Source organism: Enhydra lutris, unplaced genomic scaffold (genome assembly GCF_002288905.1).
Source record: "Enhydra lutris kenyoni isolate GAN:26980312 unplaced genomic scaffold, ASM228890v2 scaffoldscaffold67, whole genome shotgun sequence".
Classification (NCBI taxonomy): Eukaryota; Metazoa; Chordata; class Mammalia; order Carnivora; family Mustelidae; genus Enhydra; species Enhydra lutris.
The window spans coordinates 8,301,617-8,319,434 of record NW_019154151.1 but is presented as its reverse complement, the minus strand read 5'-3'; the positions used below and the strand labels follow the sequence as shown (position 1 = coordinate 8,319,434).

General features: G+C 40.8%; 1 protein-coding gene across 1 annotated transcript; it reads left to right on the top strand.

Annotated features, from left to right (window-relative positions):
- Positions 1–2,664: 2,664 nt before the first annotated feature.
- LOC111159178 (tetraspanin 6) lies at positions 2,665–13,069 on the top strand. The gene is made up of 9 exons (XM_022521616.1): positions 2,665–2,699; positions 6,108–6,593; positions 7,596–7,784; positions 8,062–8,136; positions 8,991–9,089; positions 9,574–9,708; positions 10,318–10,401; positions 11,832–11,937; positions 12,566–13,069. The coding sequence occupies exons 2-8, from the start codon at positions 6,507–6,509 to the stop codon at positions 11,898–11,900; spliced, it is 738 nt and encodes a 245-aa protein (XP_022377324.1). The 5' UTR covers positions 2,665–2,699; positions 6,108–6,506; the 3' UTR covers positions 11,901–11,937; positions 12,566–13,069.
- Positions 13,070–17,818: the final 4,749 nt, after the last annotated feature.

The window sequence follows — 17,818 nt, the reverse complement described above, 5'->3', positions numbered from 1 at the left end:
CTAAAAATGTTCTTTTAAAAAAGATTTCATTTATTTATTTGACATAGAGAAAGGGAGAGAGAGCACACAAGCGGGGAGAGCAGCCGAGGGAGAGAGAGAGAAGCAGGCTCTCTCCTGAGCAGGAAGCCCAGTGCAGGGCTCGATCCCAACATCCTGGGATCATGACCTGAGCTGAAGGCAGACACTGAACCAACGAACCACCCAGGTGTCCCTCAACAAAAATGTTCTCGATTACAACTATGTGTGTTTAGGGAATTAGCCTTCACTGGGCATCTACTATAAGCTAAGAAGGGGGAACAGAGGTGAATATAAACTGTGTGATCCTTCATCTAATGAAGCTTACTCTCCAGCTCCCAGAGGATTTATGTTTAGGAGGGGAGATAAGAGGGACTCAAACAATTAGAAAACAGTACAAGACCATGTAAAATTCTAAAAGCTATGGTATAAACTATGAGGACCCTGTGAATACTCTGTGGGAAGAGGTAGGCCATGGTCTGTTCTCAGGCAAGGCAAATGACATAAACAAGAGCTCATTGTTAGGTCAGAGGGGGATGGGCTAACTGGTTAGAGGGATCAAGAGAGTGATAGGGAACAAAGTTGAATAAATCAACTAAGGTCAGATTGTGAGGCCTTTGAAATCAGATAGAGTTCACTCTAAACTCATGCATATCTGTTCAGTGTGTGTGAAAGAGAGAGGGAGAGAAAGAAAGAGATGGGGAGAGAATGAGAGAGCACAGAGGAACATATTCTACTAGGGTTGTTTTCTTAAAAAAAAAAAACAACCTTTACTGGCCCCCCTCTTGGCAAAAAGTATAGTCCAAGCTCTCAGCAGGTCATACTATACCCTTCACAAGCAAGCCCCATCTATGTCCTCAGCCTAGTTTTAAACATTCACCTCATGACTCGTTCTGGACATATTGAACTTCTCGCTCTTCCTTTCATACTTTGGTGGCTTTGCACAGATATATTTACTTTACCCTGTATTCCTTTCCCGAACTGTTGAAACTGTATCCATCTTTGCTGCTGAAAAATTCCCCTCAGCCCACTCCAGGCAGATCTGCTTTGCCTGCCTTTGCTATCACACCACTTTGTACATATCTCAATTATAGTTTTATTGCACTTAGTGTCGTTGTACACCCATGACAATCTCTGTCCCCTACTTTACTAGTTTGTTCATCTCAGACTCATGTCTGTCTCCTCCTAGACTATGAAAGCCTAGGGGGCAACAACCCTGCCTTAGTCTTCTTCATTTCCCTGCACCCAACACAGGGCCCAGCACATGCTAGGCCAGAGATGCAGCATAAGGCCTCGCGTCCCACTCAGAGCTGGAAGGAGCAGGACCGAGGGGTGGCAGAGAGAAATTAAAGAAGAAAGGGAAGGGGGAGAATATGGAAATCATAGGGAGATCAAAGTAAGGGGCTAAATAGGAGGGACAACGTCACTGTGAAGCACTGAGATAGGCAATAGGAAGAGCTTATGCAAAACAAGGGGAACTAATTAAAAAAAAAACAGCATTTCTTCAGCCCCTACTATCTGTTGATAACACTCTATCAGACACTGTAGGGGTATAAAGTGCAATAAACCACCTCTCTGTATGATTTAGTTAGGAAGTTAAGACAAAGACACACAGAGACCAACAAAAGCTATACATACAAATGTAAAGTTCTTAAAGTTCAGTACCATTTTCAACGTGAAGACATTTAGTATGAAGTTCCTTAGCAGTCAATAAGGTACTGTTTTAAGAAACATTAGATATGGAAACTGACTTGCCCAGATAAGATCTCAGCAAAGCTTAACAAAACTAAATGAGAAACGACTTTTTAGAATACCAACTAAGGCAAATTGATATGAAATTGTGAATTTTAATATCATTTAAGAGTTCCTCATTAAGAGTTTCTCATTTCTATGTGTTCCAAATTGTGTATTATGAACTTTTTTGAAGAAGGAAGGATCAGGGCTGGAAAGGGAGGAGAGGATTCATGGAGAATCTGAGAGTAGATGGGAAAATAGTGAATGAGAACTAGACACAGAAGAGAATTTCAGAAAAGGAACAATGAGAATACACAAGAGACAACAAGAATAAAGATACTCCTATTCGGGAAACTACTTTTTAAAATTGTACATATGAATTATCTATTTAAATGGTGATGTTTAAATTATCTGTTTAAATGATATTTATCTGATGGCTGTAATGTGAAAATATGAGATTTTAAGAAAGTAAGCAGGACATGCTTTTAAATTTTATGATGGGCACTTAGCCCTAGGTAATTGAAGGTATTCTAGAAAAGGTACTAGAAAATGAAAATGGGAAAGACATTATGTGAATAAGAGATAAGATGTATTCTGAGTGAAATAGTTGATGTTTTTTCACTGGTTCCTAAGACTGGGAACAGTAATGTTCCAAGACATTACCAAGCAGCTTAACTTAATTATTTTGTTTATGACAGTGTGACACTGGGGTGGTTTAGACATTCAGTTTAATTAATTTAATTAATCAAACCTCAAGTCACTACTAAATGGTTAGTCTCACAGACCAGCTCTGACCAAGGAGCTTAACAGGGATTGGCTGAGCACCAAATGAGCTCATCAATTGAGTATTGTGTCCTAGGGCATTGGAGAGAGTATAAAAGGGGGCGCAGGACCCTGCCACATTGGCTCTTCAGTAGTTTCTGAACATGTAGATAGCAGGAGTAAGACAGGTAAGTGGAGAAGAAAACAGGTACTCTTGTAATTAACTAAGGGTCTGAGTTAGTGTGAGTGGTCAGACTATGAGGTTTGATACTAGAACTAGAAGCGTGTGTGGGCGGGGGTCGGGGGTACGGATAAAGGGGGCAGAGGAACGCTCTCATTGAGTTGGGGTTGGGATGCGCCTTAAGTAGGGAGTAGGAATTCAGAGTGGGGTTGGAGACAGGGAAGGGAGCAGGGAACAGATATTGTTTATTGGGATATAATCATACTGGTTTATTGCAGAACAGAAAAGTCATGCTGGCAAAGCAGTAGGAAATAAGCTGATATATTTGCTGGGGGAAGCATAGTTTAAATGCCAAGGAACAACATTTAAACTTAATCTTGAAGGTCACAGGAAATTTTTAAGGGATACAAATCCCTACTAAATATTGAATGTAAAACAAACAGCAACAATACTTAAGGAAACTATATTCCTTTTTCCTCTTTTCAGCATCAAACATGAGGGAGGAAAATAGTGTGAACCAGAAAAAGTATTGACTTCTCTGCCTTGCCACTCTGGGATGGGCAGGGTTCCTTCTTAGGTGATTGGGCTACTGGAATGAAGACAAAAGTAAAACTCAACAAAAACCCCAAGTACAAGGCCGAATTGGGGAGATCATCAAGGCTCTTGTGCTTCAGGGGCTTTTAAAAGCCCTTGTTAATGGCGAAATGTCTGAACACAGCAGTCTTTGCTTGGGTTGTTCCCAGCCAAGACAGCTGTTTATACAACAGCAGCCATGTCTCATCACAGAGTGGGCCCTGTTTCTGGTGAGAGAAACAGAAGTTTGCAAAGCTTCATCCTCGGCACATTAGCCTCTGAACCTGTTTCCTCATCTGTAACATAAGGGCAGTGGCAGTCTTGACCTCACAATAGGGGCTTTTGTGATGTAGACATGAGTTACCACCTGTCAAGTGCTTAGCAACCATGGTTGCTACATATTCAAGGGTCAGTATTACAGTTACTATATAATATATAATATATAATACAATGTAATATCAATAACACAATTATATATTACAGTATTAATACTTTAAAGAATAAATGCATCTTATGATTTATTACTTATGAATTACTATTTACATTGCCTTAGATGGGATTAGATGCCCCTTTGTTCTGGGTTTGGGCCCAGACCCAGGCCTAAATTTGAAGTAAACTGAACTTCTGGGTCTAGTGGCATGGCAGGGTGGGAGGTGGTGGTACAAGGCGCTGTGGCCCTAGGAATATTTAATTCCATGTCGGCCTTTGGTTTAATTTGGCACTGAGTGTTACTCAAACAGAGCAGGGTTGTAGTGACAGAGGAAGGGAGAGGCAGAAAATCAACACATTCTTGGAAGTAAAATGCGGCTTTTGCTTTGACTGTTTTGTTTTCTCTTCAGCTGCAAAAATATTTCTTCACTCTCAGGCTCACAACGAAAATCCCTTCCAGAACATGGTACAAACCTAAGCTTCAGAGGAAGCTTCCATTTACGATGACAGAGTTAGCAAGACTTCCCTTGATACTTATTTTAATATGAGAACCCCTCAGATAGTGTTATTTAGCCTAGGAAGAAAGCTTTGCATTTACTTGGAGCCTCCCTCAACCTCATTTCCTGTAGTGACAGCATGCGTGTTACTTTCAAAATTGACATCGGCTATATTCCCTGATAACTTTCCTTCGGTGTTTATAGGTGTATAGTTGTATCATTTACCCATTCTCTCCATGTGTTTATATGTTAGGCTTTTAAAGTTTCGGGATAAAATTTTAGTGTAAAGGCTGTTGGTGCAATATTCATTCTCCAGTAGTTGCTCTCTTGGACCTCAGACATCTGGCATGATGCTAGAGGAGCTGGTCCCAGGTCAATATTTGAGGTACAGAGAAGCTGTGTGTAACCAAGTTAATGGAACTTTCTTGTCTGGTACTGTGGTCTATGCTTAAAGCAAGGTTTCAAGCAAAAACAGTTTGGGTGTCACTTCTCCTAGACAATACAATAGCAATACAGGAAACACCCACTGTGATGTTAGGCTTGTGTCCATTATGATGTGATGGGTTGCCTAGGTAACTGATACTGTCTTCTACTGCCATTCTTCCAAGAAACAGCTCACACTCAGTGGACACACAGTCTCTGCCCTCGAAGAGCTTACACTCTAGTTGAGAAACCAGACCTTAAAACATACTCTGTGCTGTCGTATTGACCAACCGGTTCATGATACATAATACAGAAACGTGGAGCTATCTACATATATGATTTAATAGGAAAAAAAACCACACTTCCATGCTTCAAATGCCTAGACACCATAATTCACTAGGACTGTCCAGTGATAAACTTTTCTTAAGAATTGACTTGTTTTTGGTTGACATTACAATGCTCTGTCTCACCATGTGGGTAAAGGAACATACAGATCTATAGTACTCTTGGTGTTAGGTATCAGTTCAGATTTCCTAGAAGTAATGTTTTTTCTCATAAGGATATATTTTTATGGAGGGAGCAAGAAGGTCCAGAGAAAGTTTCACAAAGTGCATATTTTCCACTAAACAGAAAATTAAGTCTTGACAACCAATGGTGATATTTTCTTCTTGATTACACCTGTCCTGAATTTCTAGAAAGATGAATGCTAGGGATCAAACTAATGTCCTTGAGTAAAATGGTAGACCAGGATGCCAATAGCACTTCATTAATTCATTTGTATTTTAATTCATTTTGTAAATGTGTTTTGAACCTGACTAGATAAAAAAGACCTCCCTATTCTGAGGTTCCCATGAAAAGTAAATGATCTATTTAAATTGAGGGCAATTTGAATGTTTCATTTGGTCACTCTTGAAGCCTAAAAGGTGCCAGAAAGCAGGAAACAGTATCTATAATGTCTAGGCTCATTTCTTTTCTCCCCTGTAACAATAGGCATAGAATTAACCCGTTTTTGTAACTACTAACTCAAATATCTGCACTTATTCTTGTGGGCCGAGCAAAGCACATGCAGATGCATCCTTTATGAAATAGAGACATCCCATTTCACAGATGTATGGAACTTCAAATGCCTTTTAAGGCTAGAAAGATCTAAGCAATTGGGAGAATTTTAGGGGAATGGACAGACACTCCACAACCCAATACCATATGTAGCTTGTGTTCAACAGGGGAGGGGATTGAAAAGCACAGTGATCTCTAGTTTTGGCTTTGCTCTTAGAGGTGTGACTTTAGGTTTCAGCCTCCTGGAAAAAGAAATCGCCTAATTCCCCCACTCAGGTAGATTTCACTTTTGCTCGGTTTGTGTCTAAAAACCTATGACTGTACGTGTCGCTTTGCAATCTGTTTCTCTTTGGAAATATGCTTCTTGGTATTTGGCCATGTAATAAAATACTCCTGGGTCACTTTTAACCTCTTTTCATTCCTTTCTTTCCCTCTAGGGCACCAGGGGCCGGCGAGGCCGAATCTCAAAGCGCTGCTGGCGCTGCTGGTGATAGAACAATATGACCAAGTTATAAGGGCGGGGGAGGGGTGGGGGGCGGGAAAGATTCAGAGAAAAAATGAAGCTAGCTCCACTTGAAGATCTAAGAAATTCCCGGCACTAGAACCTTTGCATACAGTTTTCGGTAACCTGCAGCAGGGGGCGCTCGGAAATTGTCGTCACTTTCCGGGTAGCCTCCCAAGACTTTACCCTCTAGAAAACTGTACAGTGTTTCCGGCTTTTCTCAGTTGTAGACGCTCGTAAGTTTCCGGCAGTTTCCGGGGAGACTCGGGGACTCTGTGTCTCTCTCGCTCCGCTCCGAGTGCCCGGTGCGGCGGGGCAGGGTCTTGGGCTAGTCATGGCGTCCCCGTCTCGGAGACTGCAGACCAAACCAGTCATCACTTGCTTCAAGAGCGTTCTCTTGATCTACACTTTCATCTTCTGGGTGAGAGATGGAGCCCGGGGACGGGAGGGGGTCTTGGGCTTGGGTGAGGGGTGTGACCCTGAGCAGAGGGCGCGAAGGTCTGGGGGATGAGGAGGGAGGCCGGGGAGGGGAGATAGACGCGGGTGGGGTTCGGGAGGCTGTACCTGCCTGGAACCCGGCGCCGGCGAAGAGTTGCTGGGGCTCCAGCTGGGGCATCTTGACCGCGCCGGGGGTCAGGGTCCCGGAGAATGGCAGCCAGTAGGCTGTGCTGGGACACGGACGTGCTTAGGGTTCGAATTCGATGCAGGGGGACCAGGAAGGGAGTGGACACCCCAGAGCTCGCAGAGGGTGACCCCGGACCGTTGAGAGAGGCGAGGCTTGCCCTGCCCCTCTGTGGGCTCACCCGCATAATAGTCTCTTTCTTTTCACTGCTTCGTAAGAGGGGAGTATTTCGCAGGTAAGTATGGTAATGGCTGTACTCCCGCCAACCTATGCTTGGGCTTGCTTTTGTGTACTGTCCCTTTGTACGCTTTGCTCCTCTCTGAACTGGGGTGGGGAGAAGGGAGAAGTTTCTGGAACTCATAGAGACACTTTTTTTCCCTCCTCCAGGAAGGTTTTCTTCCTATGGCGAGAGTAAAGCAGTTGAATAAATTGTTGTCCCTAGGACAGATAGGCTATGGACTCCGGTTTGTACCAAAAACAAAACAAAACAAACCAAAAAAACCAACAAAAAGAAACAGATGAGGTTTAAGAATTTTGTTAAGATGCCTTCTCTAGCTGTCCGCCTGGTTTTGCCCTGGCTACCTGGGCTACCTGGTGATCTAGCGTGGATTTATCAAGGCCTATCCTTACTTGCAGATCTCCTTCCTAGCCCTTGTCTCCCACATCCCAGCCACGGCTCTGTGGCCACAGACTGCTAAATCATTTCTCATACCTGTTGTTTCTTAAATACCTGGTGGTTTGTGGTTTGAAGGTGCTGCGGTATACAGTGTATAACTTTCTGTTCTCTGATTTCCTACGTAGATCACTGGTGTCATCCTTCTTGCCGTGGGTATTTGGGGCAAGGTGAGCCTGGAGAATTATTTTTCCCTTTTGAATGAGAAGGCCACCAATGTGCCCTTTGTGCTCATTGGTACTGGTTCTGTCATTATTCTATTGGGCACCTTCGGCTGTTTTGCTACCTGCCGAGCTTCTGCATGGATGTTAAAATTGGTGAGTCCTTCTTTTCCTTAGAATTGATTCTTGATTTTAGAAAAGTCTTATATGTTGTTGACTTTGTTTCTTGAAACTGACCATGGCCCTTTCAGTTTCTCCTCTTTCTTCCTAAGTAACAGCTCTGCTGCCAGTTCCCACTTTTGTTGTGTTTTCCCTGTCCTTTTTAATAAAAACATGCTGAACTGATTGAGTAGACTATTTTTTTTCTTTGACTACCCTTGCAGCTGTGATGTATCTTATTTATGCTGACGTGGACTTTCTTTTTATCCCACAGTATGCAATGTTTCTGACTCTCATTTTTTTGGTTGAACTGGTCGCTGCCATCGTAGGATTTGTTTTCAGACATGAGGTAAGCCTGAATTTGGGAACCTTAATATGTTAAAATTTATCCTCCCAGAGATAAAAACAGTTAGTTCAGAACACTTTTAAAGCTTACTATTCAAACTGTAGCTGACAATAATGGCTTTCTTGTAAAAATTCTAGCCCACTTGTAATATAAAAAAAATTTAGAAAATTTTAGACTGACAGTTACTAGACGAAAATTACAGGTACCCATAATTACATGGATTTCCAGTTCTTTTTCTGCGTACAAGTACCTATTAAAGTGGAGATAGTACAATTTATAACCTTACTGATAGGAAAATATTTAAAGTGCAAAACTGATAACACAACTGTATTCTCCCTTATGCCACACTTTAAAAAATTGGATATACTTAATGCAGATCAAAACTTTAATATTGAAGTAGAAATTGGGCTTCCACTGTTAAAACTGGGGTTGGGAAATCACTCAGTGAGTATTGAAGGCTCCCCAAAGAGAGTGTTTTACGAAGTGGCAGTGCAGTCTCCCAAAGTAAGGTTTTGTAGCTTAAAAATCCTGTAGGCATCAAATTTTTACTTAATTTAAAATAGAGAAAAGTTGGGGGAGGGATACAGCAGTAGAGAGCTGCCACTTTTGAATAAAAGCTCCCATAGCACTTTGAACACGAGCAGTTATCTTTTATTGTAAAATTTTGCTTAGTAATCCCCAAGCTAGATTATAGCTCATAGAGGACAGGATTGGACCATAGAAGTTAATTACCATGCATGTTGTTGCTGTCAAAAATATGACCCTTGGTCAGATGTGGGGGATTTTTTTATTTGGCATAGAAACCAAAAGAATTTTCTAGAATCTTTCTTTACTGACATTGCATTTCTTTGCTGTAGATTAAGAACAGTTTTAAGAATAATTATGAGAAAATTTTAAAGCAGTATAACTCTACGGGAGATTATAGAAGCGACGCAGTAGACAAGATTCAAAATAAGGTAAGTGGTCATAGGTGGTGGCTTCTCAAAAGGGGAACACATCCTTATCCCTTTAGAGAAGAGGATAGACCCCTGACTACTAGATGTTGTCCACTTGTATGACATTCTCACTACAATTAAATCAGGAGAAAATATGTCCCTGGAAAAGATGTGTGGGATGGTACTAAGTGACATATCTCCATCTTCTCCTTATCATTCTCCTCACATGTACACCTCTTCTTTCCTCACATCACAGACCAAGTACTGTTAGTACCACTCAGCAGGAAAAGGTGGCCAGTCTAAAAGGGTTACACTTGGTATTTAGAAAAAGGAGCTTATCTCTTGAATTATAATGCCAGTTGAGAACAGACACATTAAAATATTAGGATAGACATCATTAAGTATAATGTTTTGAGCACAAATTGCCATCTAAGATGATAGGTTAAGTGTTTGACTACAATGCTGTGATGTGAACTATGAATGATTTTGTTGGATTTTTTTTCAGTTGCATTGTTGTGGTGTCACCGACTTTAGAGATTGGAAGGATACTAATTATTACTCAGAAAAAGGATTTCCCAAGAGTTGCTGCAAACTTGAAAATTGTTCTCCACAGAGAGATGCAGATAAAATAAATAATGAAGTAAGGAGCCTTTAATTTTTTTTATTTGAAAATATTAACTGAATACAGAGTTAACTCAGTTTTTAATTTTTTCCTCACAATAGATACGATCTGAAATATGTGGGGCAGGTATTATTCTCATTGAACAAATGAGGAAACTGAAGCTCAATTTGTGACTTGAGTTCACACAACTAGCAAATAACACTTTTGGTTTTTTTTTAAAGATTTTATTGATTTGACAGACAAAGATCCAAGTAGGCAGAGAGGCAGGCAGAGAGAGAGGAGGAAGCAGGCTCCCTGCTGATCAGAGAGCCCGACTCGGGGCTTGATCCCAGGACCCTGGGATCATGACCTGAGCCAAAGGCAGAGGCTTTAACCCACTGAGCCACCCAGGCACCCCGCAAATAACACTTTTAAATGCATAATCCAAAAGGTGGAACTTCTGTTCTTCAGACTTCTGTCAGAGCATTGTGCTTGAAAGGAAATAGGATATGTTATATGAAAGAGTGAATTTTAATGAAATGACAAAGGCTGAGGTAGCTAAAGCTCATCTTTTGGCAGAGATGGATGATCCAAGCGTTCGTTATTGCTTGTGCTGTACTTAATATTCTTTTTTTCCTTTCCCATTAGGGTTGTTTTATAAAGGTGATGACCATTGTAGAGTCAGAAATGGGAGTGGTTGCCGGAATTTCTTTTGGAGTTGCTTGCTTCCAGGTAAGTCCTTATTAGGAATGTCTCATCACTCGTGTTCGGTGTTAGCCGGATTTCCACTCAGAAGGCTTCAGGGCATTTCCGAGAAGTAACATTTTCACAGACTCCCCGCTGCTTTTATTTTGTATGTGAAATATACATAGTCCTTTGTGTCTGGGTCTGTTTAGCTTTGTTTTATTTGGGAGGGGATGTTTTGCTATTTTCATTCCAATTTTTTGATGTCTTGGATCTTTTGTTCTCCCACACTATTTTCACAAAGAGACTTCTCCAGATTTTTATTCCCTGTTCATCTGCTTTTTTTTTTTTTTTTTAAATCATGGCCTTGCATGCCTTGAAACTACAAAAAGCAAGGCTTAGAATTAACTCCTAGTAGCATATACTTGGTGCCCTCGGGTATGGCATTTCTCCAGCATTCTAGTTCATTAATTAAAACATGAGCTAGATGGGAACCTTGTTTTGCTGTGCAGTCAAGATTCTAAAACATGGTTCAGATTTTTTCTTTTCCTGGGCTGCAGCTGCCTGGTAAGTTCCTTATAAGTTCTGACCTACAAGAACTTAGATCAGGCAACCCCACATTCAATACGTGCCTGTCATACTGGGGACGTGCTATGCTGCGAGTCAAATTCTATCTCCTGAGTTGTGCTGCTTCTCACCATACCGTGAAAAGTTTGTATTGTGGCTCTAAGCAATTTTTCTTAGGGGATGGGGGTTTGTCCTATATTCAACATCGTGGAGACAAAACGAAAAGAATGGATATACTTCATTTTGACCTATGTAATTGGTTTTGGAAGACTAATCTTAACATATCTCTCAAGCATTAGGCATACCTACAACTGAGTCTGCACTGCCCAATAAAATAGCCACTAGCACCTTCGAAAGGTTTTAATTATTAAATAAAATAAAAAATTCAGTTCCTCAGTTACTCGAGCCCCATTTGAAGTGCTCAAAAGCTACATGTGGCTAGTGGCTAGCTTACCGGACAGCCCGGAAATTACAGAACAAATCCATAGTTGCAGCTCTGTCTTAGAGCTTTCAAGAAAATCTCTGCCTTCGCCGATGGAGATTTGACGTGATGAGATGCCATGCCATTTTTCAGGCCATGCCATGTCTAAGCCATGCCATTTTTGTTCTGATAGCTGACAGGTTATCTGATAAGTTTCCCCCAGACTTAGGACAGTTAAGATTTTTCTTGAATGATTTTTGTTAGTGACAGTTGTGAAACTCCAGGTCATAGTAGTAGTAAAACTTCCCGTATATTCTTTGAATGTGATCCAGGAACTGCAAATTATCAAACATAACTGCCGAGAGAAACTTAAGGAAGGAAATAATTAGTGAATTCGAAGAGAAAGGAAAATAAACATGTATCCTGAGGTCTTTAAGCTCTTTTGTGTGTGTGTGTATGTGTTTAATTTTTGTTTGTATTTTATTTCTAGCTGATAGGAATCTTTCTAGCCTACTGCCTCTCTCGTGCCATAACAAATAACCAGTATGAGATAGTGTAAACAACAAACCATGGGCCTATTCCTCTTGAACTTTAAGGTATGTTCATTTTAGTCCTCAGCTCTCTATCAGTGTTTACTTCAGCCCGTGCATGTGATGGATGGACCGAGTTTTCCGAGGTCTTATCGAGTGGTGCATTCAAATCTGGCTGGTATTGTGTTAGGCCTGCACAGTTAGATCAGGTCTTTACATGCAAGGCGTGGCCACAAGGGGCAGACGAGCCTTTGGGGGTTTACTGACATGTCAGTCTAAAGATCCTGAGGGGTCCCCTTTCTAACAAATTTGGACCTACACTGAAGGGAATTGGAGAATCCCAAGAGTGACCTCTTACCTTACTAGTGAGGTTCCCGGGCAAGGACACTCTGCTTCCGATATTGGCATTTTCCCGAGTCTTCATTTACCACACTCCTCTGATGAACTCATAGAGCAATAAACACATCTAGCCTAAACTGGAACCAGGTTTGGGGAAAAGGTGTTTCAATAACTTCAGTATTGGAACGGTAAACCACGAGAACTGTTGCTGGCTGAATTAATCCCCGAGGGTGCCCTTCACATTTTAATTAAGCCGCTGACGGGGAACACATGAATAGATGCTCACGTGTGCGAGCGCATACAGCTGTTGGAATTTGTGTTGCAAGTCAGTTAACTTTTTTTTCTTTACTTTTAGGACATTTACATTACCCCCTGTGAGCTATAAAATTGCCTGGATGGAAGACTACCTACTACTTCTTACTGTAGACCAAAAACTTTTATCAGTAGTCTGATTCAATCAAGACGTGTGCAGTTTAAGTCCACCTTTTGTCCCATTGATGTTAGATCATTGAAACCCCTGTATCACTGTGAAACACTGGAAGAGCTAGTAAATTGTAAATGATGCAATACCGTGTTCCTCTTGACTTTTATTTTCCAAAATTGCATTGTGAATCTTCTGTTTTGTTGTAGTGTTACAAAGCGACCCCTCTGAATTTGCTGATGTAGTGTGATAGAAAATTGACCCACCTGAACTGGCCCCTTCCCAGACGAGTTAAAATTATTGTATAATTTGCATCATGTTAAAATATTTTCCTTAGTGTCTGTTTTGCTCTCAAATTTATATTTGAAAGGTTCTAATTATTACTTAATGGTGTTGGAATTACTGTATTTTCCTTAGGAATTGAAAGCAACTCATCTTCATTAGCTTTAACCACTATTTATCAGGTTGATGTGACTCAGTTGTCAGTATTAAGGTCAACTATAATAATCTTAGTTTTGGTTTGTACCTTTGATTAAATATAAATTTTTCACGCAATAAATGTTGTTTTCCTCTAAAATCATCATGTTTAACTTGTAGAAAATCTGCTGGGATGGTTGTTTTCCACTGAGAAAACTAAGCCCCACATTTCTACTTGAGGTGCAATTTTAGATAGGAGATGTAAAACGGAGGTCTTCACTCTGTTTCATTTTTTAAAAAGTCTTTGTTTACAAAAACTATTCCCTGTGAAAGGATTACATTCCATATTATGAAATAGCATATGCTTAGCATTCTCCTGGAGCTGGGACTATTTTGATTGCCTAGTTTACATTAAGAAGTTGGATAGGGAGAGATACACTGTATCTTTGGAGTAATGAGGAAATGAACAATTAAAATTTGAGCTGAGATGGGGAAATTTCCTTGGTTTTGGGTTTCTTTACACATCCATTAGTAGAACCTAGCTCTTCTCTGGCACACATCCACCGTCCTTGAATCTGATGGTAAGGGAGAGTTAATCAGTTATAAAGTGGGCAAAAACTAGTTAAGATTCATAGTGATTTGTGGTGGGTACATGTCTTATATATGCTTGGAGTTATCGCAGAAGGAATATTTTCCATTAAAACATTTGACAGTTCTGACTTTTAAGATAAAGTGATAAAACAGTTGAAAAAAATAGTGGCTTTCCAAATGTAGTAGATCAGATTTTTGGCTATTGGACTTAGTGAAGCTGATTTAAAGGATAATCTAAGCAGTGTTAAGTAGGTACATCTCACTAGGATGGCCTAGAAGGACCTGATAAAGTTGTCCTTAAGTAGTTTTTTTTTAAGTTAAAAGTTTTTCCTCATTTTTTTTTAGATTTTATTTTTATTTGGGGGGAGAGGGGAGAAGCAGACTGCCCCCTGAGCAGGGAGCCTGATGCGGGACTAGATCCCAGGACCTTGGGTCCCAGGACCCTGGGATCATGACCTGAGCCTAAGGCAGACGCTTAACTGACTGAGCCACCCAGGCGCCCCCATTTTTTCTCATTGTTAAAAAGAGAAAAACCCCAGAAAATGTGGAATGTAGGAAAAAGAAAACACATCACGGTGTAGGTGGGTTGGTGTATTTTTTTCTTCTACATATATTTTCCTCTATTTTTTTTCAGTGTTCCAAGATTCATTGTTTATGCACCACACCCAGTGCTCCATGCAATATGTCCCCTTCACAATACCTATGACCAGCCTTGCCCAACCCCGCACCCCCCTCCCCTCCAAAACCCTCAGTTTGTTTCTCAGAGTCCACAGTCTCTCATGGTTCATCTTCCCCTCCGATTTCCCCCAACTCAGTTCTCTCCTCTCCCAATGTCCTCTGTGTTGAATGGATAAAGAAGATACGGTCCGTATATACAATGGAGTATTACGCCTCCATCAGAAAGAATGAGTACCCAACTTCTGTATCAACATGGATGGGACTGGAGGAGATTATGCTGAGTGAAATAAGTCAAGCAGAGAGAGTCAATTATATGGTGTATATATTTTTAAAGTTTGTTATTTTGGCTGGCCAGTTACAAAAGTCCCTTATAGCTAATGTGTGCGTGTGCACACTTGACTAGAAAATTCACAACCACCTTCAATGTGCCAAAGGCAACCTGTGGGTTGTCTCACTTCCAGGCACCAGGTTACTTACTGCAAAGCAGCTCAGAACTCCACCTTGAGAAGCAGAGCTCCACAGATATGTTTTCTGAATATGTGGAAAGCTTGGCAGCTTTGGTTTATTCCTGTGGGGTTGGGTTTATGTGGTAGGCATCAAACTTTTATGGAAATAAATACCTAATACAAGGTATAAATGCCATTTCTGTGTTCCCTCAGAGCTCACATAGGCGTCTTTGAGACTTGATGTTTTTAACCTCCTGTGAGAATCTAAGTTGGTACTTTGCCAGTGATGCGGCCAACCAAACTGATTAAAGAGAAGCAAAGCAATGGATGCTTTTTTTGGTGAAACTGTTAAGACTTTTGTTCCTTTGGACTATTCTGTGTAGGCTTTTGTATTTGTTAAAAAAAAAAAAAAAGAAAACCTAACACAAGGTATAAATACCATTCCTACCTTTCCTCACTGCATACCTAAGATACATTGAGATTTGGGGTTTTTTTAAGCTTGCTATCCTTCAAGGTTGACACCTGGCCTGTGATGTGGCAAACAACTTTTTTAATTCAAAAAGGGAAAAAAAGGCTAATATATCAGAAAAGAATACATACACTGAAACAGTTACTGGGAAATGAGACTCTCATTTTGAAGTCAGAGGTCTAAAACTTCACCCAGATTCCTTGTGAGAGAGAAGCCATTATGATTTAATTATGGCTTTTCTATTAGGTCCCCTTACCCCACAGAGCTTAGTAAAATTAGGCACTTGTAAGAGCACAGCAAATGCTAATGAAATAAATGAATGAGTGAGTGAATCTAATTATAATGGCTCTTTAATGTTCTGTGAGCAATAAGCTGTTGATCTAAACATCTCATTCTATATAAACCATCGTTTAAATAATAGAAACCACTTAACCTCAGAAACCACTGCTAACTTCCACCTGGTCAAATCACTTTTTGCTGCTTCTCTTTTTTGAATTCATTGTTACTTTCGATGCCACTGAAGATTCTTGTTTTTTGTTTTGTTTTGTTTTTGACCTTGTGATATCCTGCTTTCTTTCCCTTTTACTGCTCTTTCTAGTTTACTTTACTGTTTTAATTTCCTCCTACTTCCTCCTACTTTTCAAGTGTGGCTTCCTCAGATTATGCTGACCTTGGAGGAATTGTTTTTAAGATTTTATTTATTTATTTGAGAGGGAGAGGGAGAGGGAGAAGCAGGCTTCCCGCTGAGCAAGAAGGGTGATGCGGGGCAGGACCCCAGGACCCTTCAATCATGACCTGAGCTAAAGGCAGACGCTTAACTGACTGAGCTACCCAAGTGCCCCTGACCTTGGAGGAATTAAATGTAGATGATCATTAAGGCCTAACCCCTTGCTCTCTGGTTGTACACTGTGGTTGTGTGTTGGTCATAGCAGGTTGCTTGTATCCTCCTCCCTGCTCTGATACCGAAAAGCTTAGCATGGTGAACACTTTTCAAAAGTCAAAAATTTCTCCTATAGGGGCACCTGGGTGGCTCAGTGGGTTAAAGCCTCTGCCTTCGGCTCAGGTCTGATCCCATGGTCCTGGGATCGAGACCCACATTGGGCTCTCTGCTCAGCAGGAAGCCTGCTTCTCGCTCTCCCTCTCTGCCTGCGTCTCTGCCTACTTGTGATCTCTGTCTGTCAAATAAATAAATAAAATCTTAAAAAAAAATTCCTCGTATAATATCTAGTCCATGCACAGTAGGCCCTCATCTGAACTGGTTCCTTCACCAGGGGTAACATAGTTTGTGGGAATTGAGGGAAACAAGTCAGTTTTCAGAGTTCCTTATTGTCAGCTCCACCCCATGCATTATCAGGCGAATGTAAATTCTTTTTGTTAAGACTGTCCTTCCGGGATCCGGTAGTGGTCTCATTACCATGTCCTCAACATTTTTCTTTTGAAAAACAAAGACGACTGGAGGAGTAACTTGTAGAGGCTTTCCCCGCAAGTTTCTCACCATCTCTTCTGGGAAAGCGACATCCTCAAAACAAACTGTTCTGGTGCTTACCAGGATATAGATGATGAGTTCACAAATGAGAGCATCTAACTGGGTGATACAACTCCTCAGAATCATTATCGGAAAGGAAGAGCAGCTACACTGTGGACATAGGGAAACATACCTAGGGGTATAGTATAAGAGATTTGGAGAGATGAGGGACAACATCCATACATTATCACTCTGTCAAGCACTGCCTTAGCAGGAAAATTAACATATAAAAGAAGGTAGACTGCACAGTCTTTTTTTCTCTTACTCAGGGGAGATAAGAGAACAAATGTTTGTTGAACACTTACTAATTGCTAGGCACTGTGTAAGGGGCTGCAGTCAATGAAGCTGTGTGGGGAAGTGGCCCTACCCCATCGTTTCAGAAAAAAAAAAAAAAAACACAAAAAAGCTGAAGATTAGGTTAAATAACCTGCCCAAGATCCCATAGGTGGTAGTAGATCTGGGATTTGAACTTCAATCTGTTGGACTCTGAAGCCCCATGCTTCTTTCATTGGATTTTTCTGTGTCTCAGTAGCAAAAAGGCTCTGCGGATTATGTCATGCTAGCCCACAGCCAGAGAAGAGAAGTATGAAAGAAAAAAGATTCTTCCTCAAGTATCTTTTAATTAGTCTTTATTGAATATGAAATTTAAAAAAAAGGAAGTTTGCATGATAAAGAATATCTCCTTTTCTCACAATATGCTCTTGTAAAGTGTTCGCATTCAATTACAAGTACATATTTCAAAAAAAAAAAAAAAACAAAACAACCCTGTTGTGGGGCGCCTGGGTGACTCAGTCAAGCCTCTGTCTTCTGCTCAGGTTCTGATCTCTGGGTCGTGGGATCCAGTCCTATGTGTGGCTCCCTGCTCAGCGGCGAGTCTGATTCTCTCTCTCTCTCTTGCCCTTTCCAGCCACTCTGCTCTCTCTCTCTCTCAAATAAATAAATATAATCTTTTAAAAAATCCTGTTAGTCTCTGCCCCTACAATGTTATTAAAACAAAGAAATGCTTACAAAGAGTTAATCACAGTGTAAACGTTAATCCTATCCATTTCCTTTTTTAAAAA